The sequence below is a fragment of the Erigeron canadensis genome, chromosome 1, assembly GCF_010389155.1.
Source record: "Erigeron canadensis isolate Cc75 chromosome 1, C_canadensis_v1, whole genome shotgun sequence".
NCBI classification, from domain to species: Eukaryota; Viridiplantae; Streptophyta; class Magnoliopsida; order Asterales; family Asteraceae; genus Erigeron; species Erigeron canadensis.
In genome coordinates, this window is record NC_057761.1 from 55,921,461 (window position 1) to 55,940,480 (window position 19,020).

Here is a 19,020-nt window from a genome sequence, read left to right on the forward strand (position 1 = left end):
GCATCAAATGGGGAAAATTGAGGTTGTGGTTCTTGATCGCATCATTTTAGAACACCATCCTATTTAGCTTAGAAAATTCCATCCTGATTATGGGCCTATTTCGTTCAAAGTTTATCACTCTTGGTTTGAAGAAGATGGTTTTGATAAGTTAGTGAAAGATTTTTGGGCGAAAGGTAATGTTCAGACATCTTCCTCTGATATGATATACTTCAAGAACAAATTAAAAGGTTTAAAGAATGTAATCCACTCTTGGGTTGGTGAAAAGAAGTCAAATAAAGATTAGTTGGATATTCTTCAAGATAATCTGTGCAGATTGGATAAAATCGTGGACTCTGGTTGTGTAGATTCTCAGGTGGGTATTGAAAGAATACAAACTATCAACCAAATCCACAGATTGGGTCGTCAGATTAAAAAATACCTTATTCAAAAATCTCGCATCAAGTGGAGTGTGGAAGCTAATGAGAACTCTAAGTTTTTCCATGACATTATCAACAAAAAACGAAAACAACGGTCGGTTCATGGCATCAAAGCTAATGGAACTTGGGTAGAAGACCCATAAGTGGTTAAGGAAACTTTTTTTAATCACTTTGCTAAAAAAATTCGGGAAAGGTGATACAATATCTTATGCTTATCGTCCTAGCAGGTTCAAAAATTTATCTCATCAACAAATTGAAGCACTTGAAAACAATGTTTCTGAAGAAGAAATCAAAGATGCAGTCTGGGAGTGTGGCAATGAAAAGTCTCTTGGTTCTGACGGTTTCACCTTTGGATTTATTAAAAGATATTGGGATATAGTGAAAGACGATCTTTTGGCGGGGATATAAGAATTCTTCATTAAAGGTTACTTTCCCATTGGGTGTAATGCCTCGTTCATCACTCTTATTCCAAAAATCGCATCCCCGTTGGTGGTTAATGATTATAGACCTATTAGCTTAATAGGAATAATATGCAAGATTATAGCCAAAATTTTGGCCAACCGCCTTTCCATGGTGATCGATGACTTGGTGGATCCTGTTCAATAAGCTTTTGTTAAGAACCGTCAAATTTTAGATGGCCCCATGATTCTTAATGAGATTGTTCAATATTTTAGGAAACACAAGAAAAAACTATGATCTTTAAGGTTGATATCGCAAAAGCTTATGACACATTAAGATGTGAGTATCTTCTACCTATTATGCAATTTATGAGTTTTGGATCGAAGTTTCTTGCTTGGATTAAATTTTGTCTTGAATATGGCTGCTCCTCGATTTTGGTTAATGGCAACCCTACTCGGGAATTTTCTATGGGTCGCGGATTACGTCAAGGTGACCCATTAGCTCTTTTTTTGTTCATTATAGCTATGGAGGGTTTCCACGTTGCTATGGAGGATGCTAAAGATGCAAACATGTTCAAAGGCAACTTTGGGTGAAGTATGCTTATCACATCTTATCTACGCATATGATGTGATTGTGTTGGGTGAGTGGTCTCAAGATAATTTTTGTAATGTTCTCAATATCTTTAATTGTTTTTATTTAGCTTTAGGTCTCCAAATGAATGTTATGAAATCCAAACTGTATGGGATCGGGATTAAAGACATGGAAGTATCTAGAATTGCTAACTTGGTAGGTTGCAAAGGTGAAAAAAATTCCGTTTATGTATCTTGGAGTTCCTATCGGGGCTAACAACCTGTGTTGGATAAAATTTCTAAGCGTTTATCCAGATGGAGAGCTAAGCTTTTGTCAATTGGGGGGAGATCAGTTTTGGTTACTTCAGTTCTTGGATCGCTTCCCACATATTACCTTTCTTTGTTTAGCATGCCGATCTCGATTTGTAAAAAGCTAGAGGGTTTGCGAGCTAATTTTTATTTTTATTTTTTTGGGGGGGGGGGGGGGGAAGATGCCAATGTTCGAAACATTCGCTAGGCTAAGTGGGACCTTATTCTAGCTAGTAAAGATAGAGGAGGCCTTGACATTGGTAGCCTTCTTTCGTTTAATAAGGCACTTTTGTTCTATTGGCGATGGAGATTCTTTAATCATCCTAATGCGATTTGGGTAAAGGTCATAAAAAACATGCACTACAATCATTTATGCACTCCTGGGCAGATCCCTCAGGTGAAGTCGCATGGTCCCTGGTACAAAATAAATCAAGTTATTTCGGATTTGGAAACTACATGAAAGGTGCCGCTAAACTGTATTAGTAAGAAGATCGGGAATGGTAAAGATACTTTATTTTGGCATGACATTTGGATAAATGAATCTTCTTTAGCTCTCCAATTCCCAAGATTGTCTGCCTTGGAAATGTGAAAATTTGCATATGTGGCTGACCGGTGGGATGGTATATCTCTAACTTGGAATTGGAGAAGACCTATTCGGGGTGGAGCTGTGAGTCTCAACTTCAGTCGGTAAATGATTACATCAGAAACATTACTATTATTATTGACACTCCCGACAAATGGAAATGGTATTGCGGTAATATGGATTATTTTTTCGGTCAACGGTTTGCGAAAACATATTGACCGTTTGTCTCTCCCTACCCATTATTTGGCTACCAGGTGGAATAATATTGTCTCGCGTAAGATTAATATTCATGCATGGAGGGTGTTAAGGGATCGTATTCCAACTTGTTTCAATCTTTGCTTTCGTGGTATAGTTAATATTGGTATCACTTGCCCCTTATGTAGTAATGGTATTGAAACCATCTGCCACATATTTTCTGATTGTTCGATTGTTATAAACGTGTGGGAATCTCTTAGCAAATGGCTAGACATTAAGATTCCTTTTCATTTACCTCCTATAGGATGATGAATGCTGTTGATGAGCTGAAGGTTAATAAGTCAACTATTAAGATTAGAGAGACTATTATCTATACCGCTTGGTGGGACATATGGAGATTTCGGAATGAAAGTGTCTTTCGCCAAGACAAGAAAAGGGATCTTGGGCTGTTCTAATCTATTTTTATTATCTCTTTCCATTGGTACCATCATAGATACAAGAAGAATGATATTCGTTGGGACGATTGGCTCAGAAACCCGTTGTATTCGTTTAATTGCATGTAGTTAGGAGCGATATAAGTTGTGTAATTGTAGTATATTTGGAATTCTGTAATTTTTGGTTGCTAGTTAATCCCTATATATTATATACTTGTTTTTGCCGTTCATAAAAAAAAATCACAATGAACAAAACTATCATGTCATATTGATCAAAAATTACAATAATTATCGTGTCATATAATTTACACTACTTCACACTAATTATATAAGTGTAAATATACCAATCATAAACGCATAATATTCTTGTTGTGTTAGGCGGTAAGGTCATAGGGAGTGAGGGGTTTTTGGAACCTCTCTTTTTCTTGTATGGATGGCACGTGTAGTTCCTTTATTAATGGGAGTTCTCCTTGGAGTGAGAGTTCCTCGTAACCCCTAATTATATAGCAGGAAAAAAAAGGACTAATGAGAAAGCTCTAATGTGGGTGGGCTCAAAGGAAAGAAAAAGGGTAGGGACGTCCAAAATCGAACAAGGAGGAGGTTGACTTGAACTTTTGTTTTCTCTTAAAAAAAGAAAAAAGAAATACTGAGTAATAAACAATAGAAAAAGTCTCTGTGTCCATATTTCCTCACCTAATCCATCTCAATGCGTTCCAAAACCCCATTGAAGGAAGTTTCCATCGCCATTTCACAAGTTTGACTGGACTTAAATTTAACAATAAGTAACGCACAAAATTTAAATATTAAAAAAGGTTAAACATTATATTATTATACTACTAAACAAATACCCAGTATAATTGGATGATTTTGTTAGTATATAAATCCGTAACGACTTATAAGTCCCACACGGGAATGCATGCATGTTTGAATGCAAGAAATTTCCAACGTTGATTTTTGAGACATAAGAGAAGCCTTCGAGAAGCATTTTTCAGTCTATATAAACAACAAGAACATCACTAAAGCATATGTCACTAAGTCTCTTCTCATTCTTCCTCATATAACATCATTCATTGCTATAGCTAACATTCCAAAAATGGCCAAACATGTATCAGAAAATGCTCTTATTATGTTCACTATTCTTCTTGTATCGTTTCTAGTTAGTGTCGAGTCCCAAGAATTTTCAAGAAGGTTGTCACAACGCTCCTTTGGATTGAGAAAAGAAAAACTTAGCCATTTCCAATTCTACTTCCATGACATTGTTAGTGGCTCCAACGCTACTGCTATCAGAATCGTTGAAGCCACTAGAACCAACCGCACTGCAGCGACTGGTTTCGGTGACATCACCATGATTGATAACCCATTGACGGCTGGCCCAGAACGGAATTCTAGGCTAGTGGGTAGAGCACAAGGGATATACACATCAGCAAGTTTGAATGAAATGGGTTTGTTGATGGCTATGAACTATGTTTTTGTTGAAGGGAAATATAATGGTAGCACATTGAGTATATTGGGCCGAAATGCGGTGATGTCGACTATGAGAGAAATGCCAATCGTTGGAGGAAGTGGGCTTTTCCGATTTGCTCGTGGATATGCTCAAGCAAGAACTCATACTTTCAACATGAACAATGGTGATGCTGTGGTCGAGTTCAATCTTTATGTTCTCCATTACTAAATTCTTGAACATCGTTGAGATTTTTGTTTCGATCATCTAAATGTTTTTGAATTTTTTTCTTTTTACTCTGAGATTATGCATTTATCTGGTAATAATATATAGATTAACTTTTGTTTCTACCAACACTATTATATGTGCTTATTAATTAACTTTCGATTATTATCATTAGCTTTAGACATAGTCTTCTTTTATTATAAAGAATGCATTACAACTTGATAAAGACAGTCACGGTTCTAGTTTATTAGTATAAGTTTAACATAACTTCTTTTTTTTTTCCAATCGAGAAATGAAGAATTGCACTCCTACTTAGAATGTGTAATGGTCAATTATGGTGTCGACAAGTCGGAACACACCAATTAACCAAGGTGGACAAGTCACAAGGTCGACCATTACAAGGATTGAGGTGAATTAGTCCACCTTGAAAGGAAGCTGAGGTGAACTAGGTCATCACGGTCGTTTGATTTTTTCCTTTTCATTTATTGTTTCATTTTTTTTATTAGGATATTAGCACGATACCCGCGCAACGCAGCGACGGTCGTGACGGCGACGGTGTGGTGGTGAGGCGACTGTTGGTGGTGGGCGCGATGTCGACTGGTGTAAATAATTGATGTAAAAGTAATTTATATAAAGGGTTCATAGAAATATTTTAAAGGATCATAGTGTAATTTAATCATTATTGTTAAAGCGGTAGTGTATATGAAAATATTTTAAAGGTGCTAAGTGTAAATATTACATAGTATTCTTTAACACTTTTAAAAATGAACTGTTATTTTTTTATAAGGGAAAGTGAATATGAGGTTGTCCCTCATCTAAGCTTAGATGAGGAACATCTTAGATCTTGGTTTTTTAATCATAAAATTCATGAGGGTCCAAAGGTTTGTTTAAAATACAAAAAAAAATTAAAATATTCGTGTATGAGGGGTTTACATCTAAACTTAGATGAGGAACAACCTCATATTTACATTTTCCTTATTTTATAATATAATATAGATTAGGGTAGTATGGGATATAGTTTTTCATCACCACCCGTCATCGCCACTATTACATCGCCGCTAACACCACCATCGCCGCTAGCGCCACCATGCCCACCACAACCCGTCATCGCCACCACTACCGCCGGCATTAAATCGCCTCATTGCGGACCATAACTCAAGTCTATTTATGAATTATGATACTACATAAAAATTAAAATCATCAGATTAAAGAGAACACGTGTGGCTTGGTCAAAGGAGGTATATATATTTTTCACACAGATTAGATCTGATAAAAACACGTAATCATGTGGCCCATATGTAAGCCCAATTAAGATCAAGTTGACCCAACTTAGGGTGTCTTTGATTGAATGATAGCCCACTGGATGAATAATGATGGTTCAGTCACTTCACTTCAGTGCTGGATGCTGACTCGGTCAGTGTCCAATGTGTTTGGTTGGGAAATAAACTGGCGTCTGGAGTGAATGAATGATGTCTAAATGATTCTGAACGATTTTCGAGTCAAGAACTACAAATACTCGTGTACTCACTTCGCCGTTAACCGTTTCCGCAGCAAGCAGAAAACCATCTGGGTCCCCCACTCCACAACTCTCGATCTGGTATACATACATATTACTTACATACATATATATGATTTATCTATTTATTTTGTGGAATATTAAATATTAATATTATTAGTAATATCAATATCAATGCAGGATAAAGGGGCATGGATTCCCGCTGACCGGGTAACTAAAAATATGTTCTTTTTCCCTTTACTGTCTTGTTATTTTTTATATGGATATATTATTGAGTAATTTCATACTATATATGGTATCTAGTATATATTATAAAATATTTAGGTTTCTATGTTGTTTTCGGCTAGCATGGTTTACATCAGAAAATTAAGCTGAGGTGTATCATAGTTTCAATACTTCATATTGAACATATTATGTGAGCTGAAACGATACATACACGATAGTCGGTTTTGGAAAGTTGTATGCACTAAATTGCGAAACATATGCATTGAATATTTTGCTTTCACTAGATACTTGTATTTTAAGTTACACGATACAATGGTACATACAACAGTAAGTTTTAGATGAACACATAATAGTATGTAATTTCGGTAAAGTTGGATACACTTCAGGATCTCACCTTAGTTTTCCCCTTACTCAACACATGTAAGGGAGATTTTGAGTTTATGTAAGAGAACCGAAATCTCTTTAAATTGCTAAGTGCTATGAGATTGAAAGCCAATGAATGATAGTTTATGGTATTTTATTTTTGTTCTAGGTTCAAATTCATGGCACGGAGATGGTATTTCTAGGAAAAGATTGATTTGTTTATATGCCAAACATGTCATTGTTATTATTTGGTCCGTAGCATTTCTAGATTGTGCACTAGGTGGAAATTTTTAGGGCTGATTTTCTTCATTTGAATAACCATGGTATCTTTTATCTTTGACCCAACTAGTCCATGCAACGAGCCCCATCCACATGGACCGTGCGAACTTTAGGTTTTCCAGCTAGCATGCGTGCATCCTAAAGAGTTGATGGCACATTGAACCAGTCAAGGTTCCAAGATTTACCCTGTAGGAGGATCCCTATGGGGGTTTTTTAGCATAAAGTTGATTTACATAGTGTGATAGCCAAGTGATCTTTTAGTGATTCAAATAAAGGGATTTACAAAGATACATTATCACCTTCAGTTTTTTGTTATTACTTCTTGTGTGGATTTAGTTTATGTTTCGTCAATTTCATATTCTCCTTTGTTGGAAACTTGGAATCCATTGTTTATAAACTCTTGTATGCACTTTATAAGTTTGGAGGTATGCCAAAAAGTATAGAAAAACTCGATTAAGTTATCTTTTGATTTCTTCATATCCTAGAGTCTATGCTTTATGGTTGAATAATGGGTCTCCAAGAGACGGTGTTATGGTGCTTGAAATAGGAATTCCCCTAGATACATGGTTAACCACACAAGGATCAAGATGGATTGAGTGTCATACTTTATATTTTATAATGACTTCTAAATTTCGTGATAGAAAGAGTCAAATAGATTATCTTATACGTGCAAGGTTTTTTCGTCTACGGTATACTGAACATGGAAAAATTAAGCTGCAATGTATGCCCCAAAGACTTCATGTTCTATTCATAAATGCATGTCAAAAACAGAGTTTAGCCAGTATTTGCATATGGGTTATTACTCGCTTATCGTCTATAATCAGGTTATCAATAAATGAGATAGAAACTCACATATTTTTTTCAGAGTTGAGCGGCTATAAAAAGATATTATCATCTAATGAAGGGACTTTTTTATATGAACAACCATTCACAATATCAGAGTTTTGTTGTGGAACAGTTCGGAGAAAAGCTTGGTCTTATGTGATATTAAAGTATAACATTATTACAGTATTTGTTTCTTGGTAGAACTTATATTTTCTGCCTTTCGTGATGGAACATGAACAATCTTAAGTGTGATCATCAGTATTAGTCTATAAACGTGGGAATAACTCACTTTAAAAGATTATTAGGTTTGAAGCGTCTTTTTCTTCCAGATGGTACTGTTCACTTATTATTCTCTAATAGCGTGAGTGGGACTAGTATTAGTAGTTAGTTCATTACCAACTTTTCAATGTTCTTTTTCGCCAGTGGAACCCTATCTAGTGCCTTACATTATTGCAAGTCTTTAGTCTTTACCTTGCATGCACGGTGATGTGCAGATTTTTAATAAAAGTTACTGACTGTGTTTTTTGGACATCAATATGGGCTGATTACATTAAATCACAGAATTTACGCTTTTAAAGATTACTCGGATCCATAGGAAGTATTACTAATTTACTATGCTGCTTCAAGTGCCTCAAGTAATGGTATTTCATCGATTTCTCGATAAATTAAAGAAAGTTACACTTCTGTTTGTTATACCTGAATAATTGTTTACTCTTATAATGCCGATAGGTTATAGAACTTTGTCTATTCATGTATCCTATTGTTTAATTAGCATTTTTTCAATATGATGTTAAGAAACCTATGAAGTTTTAAGTTCTCTTGGTTGTTCTGAATCAAATAGCTCAACTGATAGACAGGGTGAGGATGATTCTTTAATATGTTATAATTCTTTAAATAAAAAAAGTGTCTGTCGCAAATTGGGCCGGTTGGGCAATGCGTTTTTTATTTGGATATGAAAGTGGGTTAGGTTGGGCTGACCAACAAACACCTTTTTTTTAAAAAAAATTTCTTCTGTGGTTTTATACAAATAGTGTGCAGGCCAAGTACGATTACAAAACTATATGATACATCAATAATCTAAAGTTATGCTCAGTAAATTAATTTAGGAGACTTCATTCATTTGTATACATTCATGATTCATCCACCATTTGAGAAGTCTTTAGTTTTACCAGTTTGTCCCATTAGAGATAAAACATATGCCAAATTAACCCTTTTATAGTCAATGGTTTGAACTTGCTGCTTTTTGCACAATCAAAGCTAAAGATGCATCTAAAAGTTTGTTAGCTTTCTTTTACCAGTAGTATGTAAAGGTGTCTGCCAATATATATTTGAGCTTTTATCCACATTGTTTCATTGGTGTATTCTCATCTCAATTACATTATTGTGGACTATATCAAGAAAATATATTTCGATGTGGAGAATATCTTCTTTCATTGCCATGTTGATACACATTCCATCATAATACTGTACTTTAATTAATTTAAGTCATAAGAAAAATAAATTAGATATGAAAAGTACAAGTATTTATGATTTATCCAGAACTAGGTTATAGGCTAAAAAGGAACCCAAATATAATTATATCGATGTGAACTCCATCCCAATAGGAAACATACAGAGGTGCCTCCTCAGGTACCTGGACAAGAATGGCACACTTCTTTGAGCTACTAAGGTAATTTCCTTTGATATACTAACTACCATTATGCCACACCTAATGTAGAAATATGGAATATATCATCTCCAAGAATTATTAAGCCCTGGATGAGCTAAACAACAATGTAAAAACTGAACTGGAACAACTCTCGCAATAAGGATCAGGGACATGGTTTAGTTATGGACATTAGCGGTAAATTGAAAGGTTTTGTTAGCGACATGCAAGTATATATTTTTAAAGTTGCCTAGGCAAAAGGTACCTTGAGTTTACTTAGTAGAATAACAGCATAGGTGGCAAAATAGACGGGTCAGGCAGGGTGGGTAATGGGCTGCAGTTGCGGGCTAACATTGCATATAATCTAGTATTTGTCGAAAGGGGTGGGGCAGACCTGAAACAAGTTTTTTTTGTCAAAATATTCTTGATATCTAGTGTGACATATATGATCAAAATGTTGTAACATTTCAGTAATAGTCTACTTTATTGTACAAACTACAAAATGACTTGCAAGGCGTTACTTGCTTGAACTATTAGAAAGAAAAACATAACCATACGAACCCATTCATTGTCACCTGAATCTAAAAGAAATAAAATAATACATAATTACACAATAAAGTTTTGGTGTTTCACAAACCATCTCAAAGGCTTCTCCATGGTGTGTGTCGCTCGTAGTCTCCTAGTTCTTTGTCATCCTATCCCTTAACATGTGGTCACACCTCCACCTTGACATTCACATTTATGTTCAACCATCTTCTGTACTTGATTATTTTTTTGTCACTGTTATTTAACCCTGTATTTTTCAGTAACATCTGCATGCATATTTAGAATCACAGAAAGAAACATAGAATAGTCTAGATGCTTAATTGGTCACTTATCAAATAATAATTATTTGAAGATCTATTCTGCCACACTTATTTCAGGACATGCATGTTTTTTTAACCTATGGTTTGTTATTCCTCTCTATGCCTTGGATATGGTGATTCTGTAACATAGATATCGTGTAGGGGGGCTGTATGCTACTTTGGTATAATGTATCTAGTTTTCAAGTGGGTAAGTATTGGCTGCTCCCAAATTTATACCTTCAAATGTTTATATTCACACATACTAATAAATATCACTAGTACTATGTGGGGCAGAACACATATACTTGCAGAGTCAATAATGTTAAACTGGCCAAAGCTTTGCTGGATCCTTACATATATGTTTCTGAAAATCGACCAATCATCGAAATTTCCCTTGTTATTTGATTACCCGATAGAAGAGTAGTTGAGCGGGCCCGTGTACCATCAACTAGGGAACTGCATCCATGTATCACTGGTGATTATCACATGATCTGTGTAATATAGTCATATAGGCTTCTTGTACTTCCTGCGTTAAAAGCCGCGTATTTAATAATATGTAAAATGATGTTTGGCGCAGATGGTTGTATACGTGTATGGACGTTTGTGAATTTCGCGTAATGTAAGAATCTGTCTTAATAAATTGCATATGTTTAATAGATACTGATTCATGTACCACTTTGCTTTTTAGTAGTATATGAACATTAATGCTTCCCTGCATTCTACTATTGTTTTGGTAGATCTCACTAATTGGTTAATTTGTTTAATGACAGGATGATACAGATCCAAATATTAATAAGAACCTGGTCACTGCTAGGTCAGTTTCACTTCCTGATGCTAATGAGGTTATTCAATGCTTTTATACTTGTGTTATTTAATTCCATAGGATTCTGTTTATGTTGCGTTTTTTCATATGGTTTGGAGAATCATATATGACGTGACCATGGGAAGAATTGTATTTACTTAATGCTATGATAATTGAGACGGGGCCCATATAATTGCGAAGGTAAATTGTACAAATTTGAAACTTAAAAATGAACGACGTTCATGTAATGAAATAATATATAATTTTTATTGTCATATGTACAGTGCAAAATATTCCATTACTTTTCGAAAGATCTTTTGATCGTTAATGACAAGTTACTTAAAATTGGCAAACTTTCATTAGGGTTGCCATTGTATTTTTTGGTCTTTGTTTGGGAATATTTTGAACATTTGATTTATAGTCAAACATTTTGGTGCATGTTTCTTGGAGATTCGAATTAGAGGTGGCAAAATAGGTCGTTCGGGTTTGCTTGGAACACTTTTGCCCAGATTCCTAATATTTAAGAAATTACCACTGTCATATAGCGCTATATAATATATCAATAGTATTCTAATTATGTTCAGTTTTTACCATGCATGTGATGTTAGATGATCCTCTTAAGCTTATTTTGTTTTCCGAGAGGACTATCAATGATAATTTCCAACATAAAAGAATGCAACATTTTGTTTTTCAGGTAGTTGTCAATTTAAACATTAGCTTCAACAAGGCTAACGTCTCTACAATGCTTCGAGCTTCAGGTGGGGTTGTAACATCTACAGACCATCGATCTCTAACAGGGTCAAAACTGTAATTTCACATACCAAGGTACCAACCATTGTTTAGCTTGGAAGCTTTAGTGCAAAAGTATAGTCTATATCCTGCTATATACTTGCTTAACTACTTTGCCTTCCATGGGATTCTTTCTAAAATTTCTGTATTTGCTACTTTTTTTAACATAAAGGTGTACGTATTTACCGACATGTTGTACAGCCTTCAGTGCTCCTGGTACACATTAATTTTACTCTTAAGAAGAAGAAAAAGAAGAGGAGGGGGGGGGGGGGGGGGGTTTGGTTGTACCACTTATGAATAAGTTGATGAAAATGACATTTTCCAAAACATATCTTTTATACCAAAAGTATTCATTCACAGTAGGAAATTCTAAATGAATAAAACCAAGGAGATGGCAGTTTTACCTTTTGTGTAATTCTGGTAGTCAGGAATATTAAAGTCCAACTTTTTCTAAGACTATATATGTTCACATTCGTATGTTGTGTTTTTGATCTTTTTGGGCAATTACGTTAGTTTTTTGGACCAGGCTGTCCATGCAAAATGAATGGTATCTTAATTAATTAATTCACGTATACATGATTTATTGATAATGGTCAATAACGTTTTCACTCAGTCACAAACATTTCATATAACCAAACAATTTAATGCTCAACATATTTTGTTTTGTCAATCTCAGAAATTATGTCAATTTACTCATATTTTTTAAGATAAAATGAGAGTGAGTCCATTACTAGGACATGGACAAGTGCTTGAAAATCATGTATAATCGTGATTGCATGCAGGTTTTGATTATGATTGTATGGACATTATGGTGGAATATGCCTTGTATGTGTATCAAAGAAATAACTTTTATATGCATATAATTTATGTTTGTACATGTGTTAAGATTGTATATGTAGACGGGTAAACTAAGGAGGTTTTCCCTGAGCGACTAATTGGGAATGCCGATCTTTTTGACTATGGATGTAAGTGGCCTAATCGAGGTATCTCGTGATCGTTTCTGAACATATCCTTAACCATCTCGAAGATGTAATATCAGGGGAGGTTTTCTAAGTTGATGAACAGAGATAGATGTCTAATCCCTTATAAATGGAGTAATATTTTCTCATGTTAATAATAGAAAAAAAAAAAGAAAAAAAAAAGGTGGAATTGAATGAGAAAAGACAGAGGTGATGTGGGGGCAAGGTTCCTTAAATTCCTGTGAAAAAAAAAAAAAAGTGGTCCAAAATCGAAATGTGTATGTGTGTGTACTCTTCATCTGTCTTTATGGTTCCCTTTTGTTGTACTCTCTCTCTCTCTTTCTCTGCATGCCATCAGTTGACCCCACCTGATAATTCATTGTACTTGTGGGCCTTTGTTTCAAACCTAAACCAAAACCAAAAGTCCAAAATCATTTTCCTTGAGAATATATTTTTGTAGACATTTGAAGGGAGCTTCAGAGTTTGGTGCGGATAACTCTCTGGGTGTATTTTGGTATTTTTGTTTTTTGTTATTTATAAAAATCCTACTAACCTTATTAGAATCCATAGAAAATAGTCAAATTAAAATTACAATTCACTTTAATTAATGTCAAATAGATGTTTCCATAACAAAATTTAAGCTTTAAAGTTCACAAACTACAAATATAACATTAAGGTATACAAATATTCATAGAAGTAATCTAAAAAAAAAAACTTCTAAGTAACCAAACAATTAGTTAAACTGGAAAAATTTGGCGAAACCGGATATCAATATTATCAAAAAATTGGTAAAAAACCTGGGACCTCTTCGGAATCCGGGTGAACTGGCCTGACCGGCTGGTTAGAACTGGTTTTTAAAACATTGTGCGCAAACAACATTTGATTTATAGATGCTATACATTTGACTTAAGGTCTTTGATTTTTAAGGCTTGTTTGTATATATAATCCAGTTTTTAGCATAGTCGATTATCAGTGCATACAATTATATAAGGTTTCATTTTAAAATTTGGCTTTAGGAAAACAAAAGAAAAATGCACAGGAAAACAAAAGAAAAATGCACATCTAATATCCTATTTTATATAAACATTGATTTAGAATATTCATGTAACGATTAAACAATGAAAAGAAATAAATAATAGCGTTGCTTGGCGTTAGATTTTATTGGCCTGAATGCACTTTGAATTCCATTGAGTTTGATGAATTGTGGTTTTGGGTAAGAAAAAAACTAGATGTTGATGTGGTGGACTGGTGGTACTTGAAATCTCCCATGGTGATATGTATTTGAAAAATTAGATGGTACTAAGTATAAAATCTTGTGCGAAATGCAAGAGTCGTATTTCGAGTGAGTATATATATCTGTTGCATATTTTCAAATAGCAGTTTAATAATCGTAATCGTAATATACTGATATTCATGCATTGGATAACATCTGATGAATTATTATGTAATGAGATTTACTTTTTACTTTTATGGCAAGTGATTGTATCCGGTTAAAAACAGACAATAACATTTTCACACGTAAGAAATCATTGTACTTAAAGATTCTTTTCTACCTGTGAAGATATATGCATATAAAACCAGGAAGGTAACCGTACAACATTTTTTTTGGGTGGTAGTTGTATGTATACTTTTAACTATTGATGGTGTATACGGGGAATTTTTATATTTATGGGTCCAGGGCAAGCGGGAGGAAAAAGTCCCTAAACTTGCAACAACTTGAATTATATATTACTCCGTATTTTTGTGAAAACGACGATATGATTATAAAAATAACGACAAGATTTTCACACACATTATCAAAACCAAATAAATTATGACAATTTCTAGTTTTAGTTACTCATGGTGGTGATGAGAATTATGGTGGTATTTGGTGACAAAAACATTGTATATAGTTTAGTGGATAACAAGATTCATTAGCTATTTTATGTTCATTTTCAAAATTTGACTACCAAAATTTTTTTATTAACTTTATCAGCGACAGCATTTTTTCACACATGGAAGAAAAACACCACATAGGCCCTTAATATGAAAATATACAGCATTCGGTACTTGGTACTCGTTAGTACATACAAAGTAAACCAATGGCATTCTAGAATTCAACCAATGCCATATCCTTATATTTGGTCTTTGGTGCCTAATTTAATGAAATGCCAATTCTACCCATTTACCCCCTTTTGTTGTGTTTTTGTTCTAAAGAAAGTACTACAAATTCATGCATACAAATTCTTATTCCACGTGTATTTTTTGGCAACATCACACAGTTTATTACTTCCTTTATCATAAGTGAATTCATTCCGTGGAGATTACAAAATTGTTTTTCTTTTGTTGGGTATATACCGTATATTGGAGTATTATCTTAAATAAGATTCCTTTGATTAAAAAAAAAAGCATATACATTTAATTAAAATTATTACGGTATTATTTGTTTAGCTTTATTGACTTTTGTAATTGTAATTCTAGTTAGGAATATTAAGAAAATTTTTAATCAATCATGTTACGTTATATTATATCATATCTAGTGTTTCTTAATACGATGAATAGTAAAATTTTAACAAAGACTAAAAACACTAGCTAGGTGATTATACTTTTTTAACCACCGATTTTTATATCATAAATGAAAAAAATAGCTCAAGACGAGCTCTTTATAAAATTACAATGTCAAAAGGGGATTTGATAGCCAATCATCCAATCTAATGCTTGTTTTGCGATTCCTATACACGTACCAATTAAAAGAATAGGAACAGATATAATCAAAACTGTTGCATAGTGAAATACTAGAAGACTTAAAAACAATTGAGTTCCTTATATGCCACATGTACAACAACTCCGTGAACATAACCGATAACACCGACTCTTTAGCAACCATCTACAATTGAGCATTGTCCACCAAATCAATAACCGAAGCAGGAGCAATATGATGTGCGTTTTGTTTTTGTCTTTAAATTTATAATGTTGTACGAGTAACTATCTTAAACTAAAACACACTAATGGGCAGAGAACCCGGTCTATGCAGTATAGTCTAGTGATAAGCTACAGGATCGTTCGCAGGGACGCGTTGTTTTACCTAATCTAGTAATGTGTGTAATTCTAGCGGTTGTGGGGTTGTCACCATTTCCTATTATACTATTGCAATAAAGGTAAATAAAATAGCCGTAACCGCTTATTCAACGAGAGACTATGTATGAAAATAGTTTGAAAAAGCAAATAACAATAATTAAACTAAAATACTTGTTTGGCATCTCCGATCTCATGGTACGGCCAAATACTATCCTACTAGTTTGCTAGTCTGTTGGAAACTTCATCACGACTCATATTCTCGTTAGATTCACTTTGCCTAATTAATAGTGCTGTCGCTAGACTCACACTACCCTATAAACAAATTCTAGCTAGATTCATTGTTTAAACATTAATGACCTAAAGTTTGTGTTACTAATTCATCTTTTAATTACCCAGCTCTTAAGCCATGGCTAGATATAATTCTCTCCGGTGACCACAGTGCTCGTTTCTAAGTCAAATGATCGCGTCTGACATTGTTAAGCTTCATGTTCAATTCATTCTAGTTACTATGGTTCTGGATCCTTCGGTTACAAGTGAATCACTTTTTACTTCTAGTTATAGACCGACTAGTCGTTTTCTGGACTAGCATATTAGTCCTAGTGTATGATCATAGACAACTATCAGAATTAAACTAACATGTTCAGATATAAAACCAATAGCAACATGAATTACTAATACACATGGATCTATGATAAACAGTAAAACACACTCCAACAGAATCTAAACAAACACAGTAAAACAATAAGCGTCTACATGATCACATTGATCCAAACAAGTATTCAGCCTATTAGCCTAGCATTATTAAAGGATTAACAAAGTCTGAAAAGATGAAAGACATTGTTTGATAATATAAGTAAATAAAAGATGAAAGATCTATACCAAGAATGAAGATTGGAAAGCGTTAGAAGCTCCAAAACCTCCTTGGAATCTGCAAAGTTGATCTAAGGTTGTTGTTGGGCTGCTCGGGCTGTTGAATCAGCTCTCTCTTAGGGTTTTGAGGGTTAGTTCGACTTAAATCGGTGTTTAAGTCGGTTTCTGTTGTGGGCCGACCAGCGGCGCTGGTCTTTAGGGAGCGGTGCTGGTGGCTGCTGTTCGTGCTTTTGCGTCTTCGTTTGACTCCAGAATCACTTCCCTGTGTCTTGTAACTTCATAGGCTTACTTCTTGAGTCACTTGATATCATTTACCCTCTTTCACATCTTCTGTGAACCTGCACAATCATACGATTCATTAAGTACCGATAGTTCCGGAATAATAACTCATTTAAGCATTGAAATGAAGCCTTTCGATAGGGGTTTTTATCACAAAATGGACGCTCATCACAATGCACTCCAAGTCTAGCCAGGATGCAATACGAGAAATAATTGTAGAAGCCACTGAACATTCGGAGAATAAATGTAGTACAATCTCTGGTCGGTCCGCACAGATTGGCAATACAATAGAGGAAATATCTATGCCATGCATCGAAAGGTTAAATCTGGTAGGAATTCTGTCCAACAGAAGCCGCCAAACAAAAATATTAACCTTCTTTGGGACGATTTTTATCCATCTAGTAGGACGCTCAGTAGACGGGAGCAAGCACATATCAATGTGAGACCGCAAAATTTTAACATTGAACTCATAATGACCGTTTTAATCCCAAGTCCATTTGTCTTGAACATCCGAAAAGGTGCAACTACCAATCAGCTAGGTGATTATGATTGCGTTTTGAGCTGTTAATCTAATTATTGTCTTTATATAACGCAAATAATGAAAATATGTGTTTGGTAAAAAAAATTGATTATTTGCGTTTTCATAGAGAGCAAACGCAATTCAGGAAAGACAAATTGATAAATGTTTTTTCAAAATGCTGAACGCATAATCAATTTAATAAACGCAATCCCAAACACCCCTGTTACGGAGTTCAAAACTTCCAAATTTGGATATAACTTTTGAGAGAATATAGTAATGTTAATTTGGAGTAAAATATTTGGCTTGGGATTCGAACAAACAAATAACTGCACGATAAGCTTAAAGGTATCAGTTAATAATGTGACAAAGTTTCACATTTTGAAATATGATTTTCTTTGGATTTTATATGAAAACATATGTGGTTTGAAAACAAAGTGTCAAAGCGATTGGGACTTTGATAGTGAAGTTGGTCTCCTTATGTCAAATGTACTGTCGTGATCTAAAAGAGCTTTAATCTTCTTTATAGTTGTCATGATTAAAAATCAAATTTTGTGTTTTACTATGAATAGTAATTTTACCTTTTTTCCTTCTCTAAATTTCTTTTTGTATTAACAAATAATTTGCCTTTTTGATTTGATTTAATTAATTGATTATATGAATATTTAGAAAAAAACTAGTTGTTGACCACGCGCGTTGCTGCAGGATACGTTTTTGGCGAGCGTCTGAGTAAGTTGAGTGAGAAAGTGAGGGCCCTAAGAAAACGGAGAGTATACAATAAAGTTTTGGCAAATTTATGTCAAATATTCGAACCCAAACTTTAAAAATTAAAACTAACTATCTAGCAATAACATTAAGAATATTGTAAAGGAATAATTAGTCGTATAAGAACACAAATAATAACTAAATTAATGTTTTAAATGTTTCATTAATGTAAGACGTAAGCATGATGAAAATTATTATATATTAAAAACGTTATATATATGTATAAATACGGAAGAAAATAATCAAAAACTAAATCTTTACAAGTAAAACCATAACTGTGTACAAATTGTATGATGAAAACCTGAGAACCCAAAAGTTTAGTGTCAATAAAAATGAAAACATAAATTTTGATGTGGGATACAAGTTAAAAGATGAAAACTTTCATTAAAAAAACAACTAAATACGTAGCAATACTATAAAAATAATGTAGATAATATTAAGATGTATAAAAACATGAACAATAACTATATTAATGTTTCAAATGTAACATGAACGTAAGACGTAACGATAATAAAAGTTATTGTATAATGAAAACGCTATATGTATAAAAAAAAACAAATGAAAATAATCAAAAACCAAATGTTTAAAAGTAAAACCGTAACTATGTGGAAGTTGCTTGATGATAACATGAGAAATTAAAAGTTTAGTGTCCCGAAAATGAAAGCGAAAACTTTGATGTGGGGTAAAAGTTAAGAAAATAAAAATTTTAGGGG

General features: G+C 34.0%; 2 protein-coding genes across 4 annotated transcripts; both read left to right on the forward strand.

The window, feature by feature from the left end:
• Nucleotides 1-3,927: 3,927 nt before the first annotated feature.
• Nucleotides 3,928-4,700, forward strand: LOC122607070 (dirigent protein 22-like). Its single transcript, XM_043779991.1, has one exon. It carries the CDS (start codon nucleotides 3,999-4,001, stop codon nucleotides 4,575-4,577), a length of 579 nt encoding a protein of 192 aa, XP_043635926.1. The 5' UTR covers nucleotides 3,928-3,998; the 3' UTR covers nucleotides 4,578-4,700.
• Nucleotides 4,701-5,934: 1,234 nt separating this feature from the next.
• Nucleotides 5,935-12,051, forward strand: LOC122585954. 3 transcript variants are annotated; one of them, XR_006321869.1, is made up of 5 exons: nucleotides 5,935-6,168; nucleotides 6,268-6,297; nucleotides 10,847-10,888; nucleotides 11,040-11,083; nucleotides 11,766-12,051. XR_006321869.1 is itself a non-coding variant. In XM_043758101.1 (4 exons), exons 1-4 carry the CDS (start codon nucleotides 6,049-6,051, stop codon nucleotides 11,880-11,882), a joined length of 339 nt encoding a protein of 112 aa, XP_043614036.1. In that variant the 5' UTR covers nucleotides 5,942-6,048; the 3' UTR covers nucleotides 11,883-12,051. The 3 variants fall into 3 exon arrangements, 1 of the variants encoding a protein (XP_043614036.1); XR_006321858.1 differs by lacking the exon at nucleotides 10,847-10,888 and having other exon boundaries at nucleotides 5,941-6,168; XM_043758101.1 differs by lacking the exon at nucleotides 10,847-10,888 and having other exon boundaries at nucleotides 5,942-6,168; nucleotides 11,040-11,111.
• Nucleotides 12,052-19,020: the final 6,969 nt, after the last annotated feature.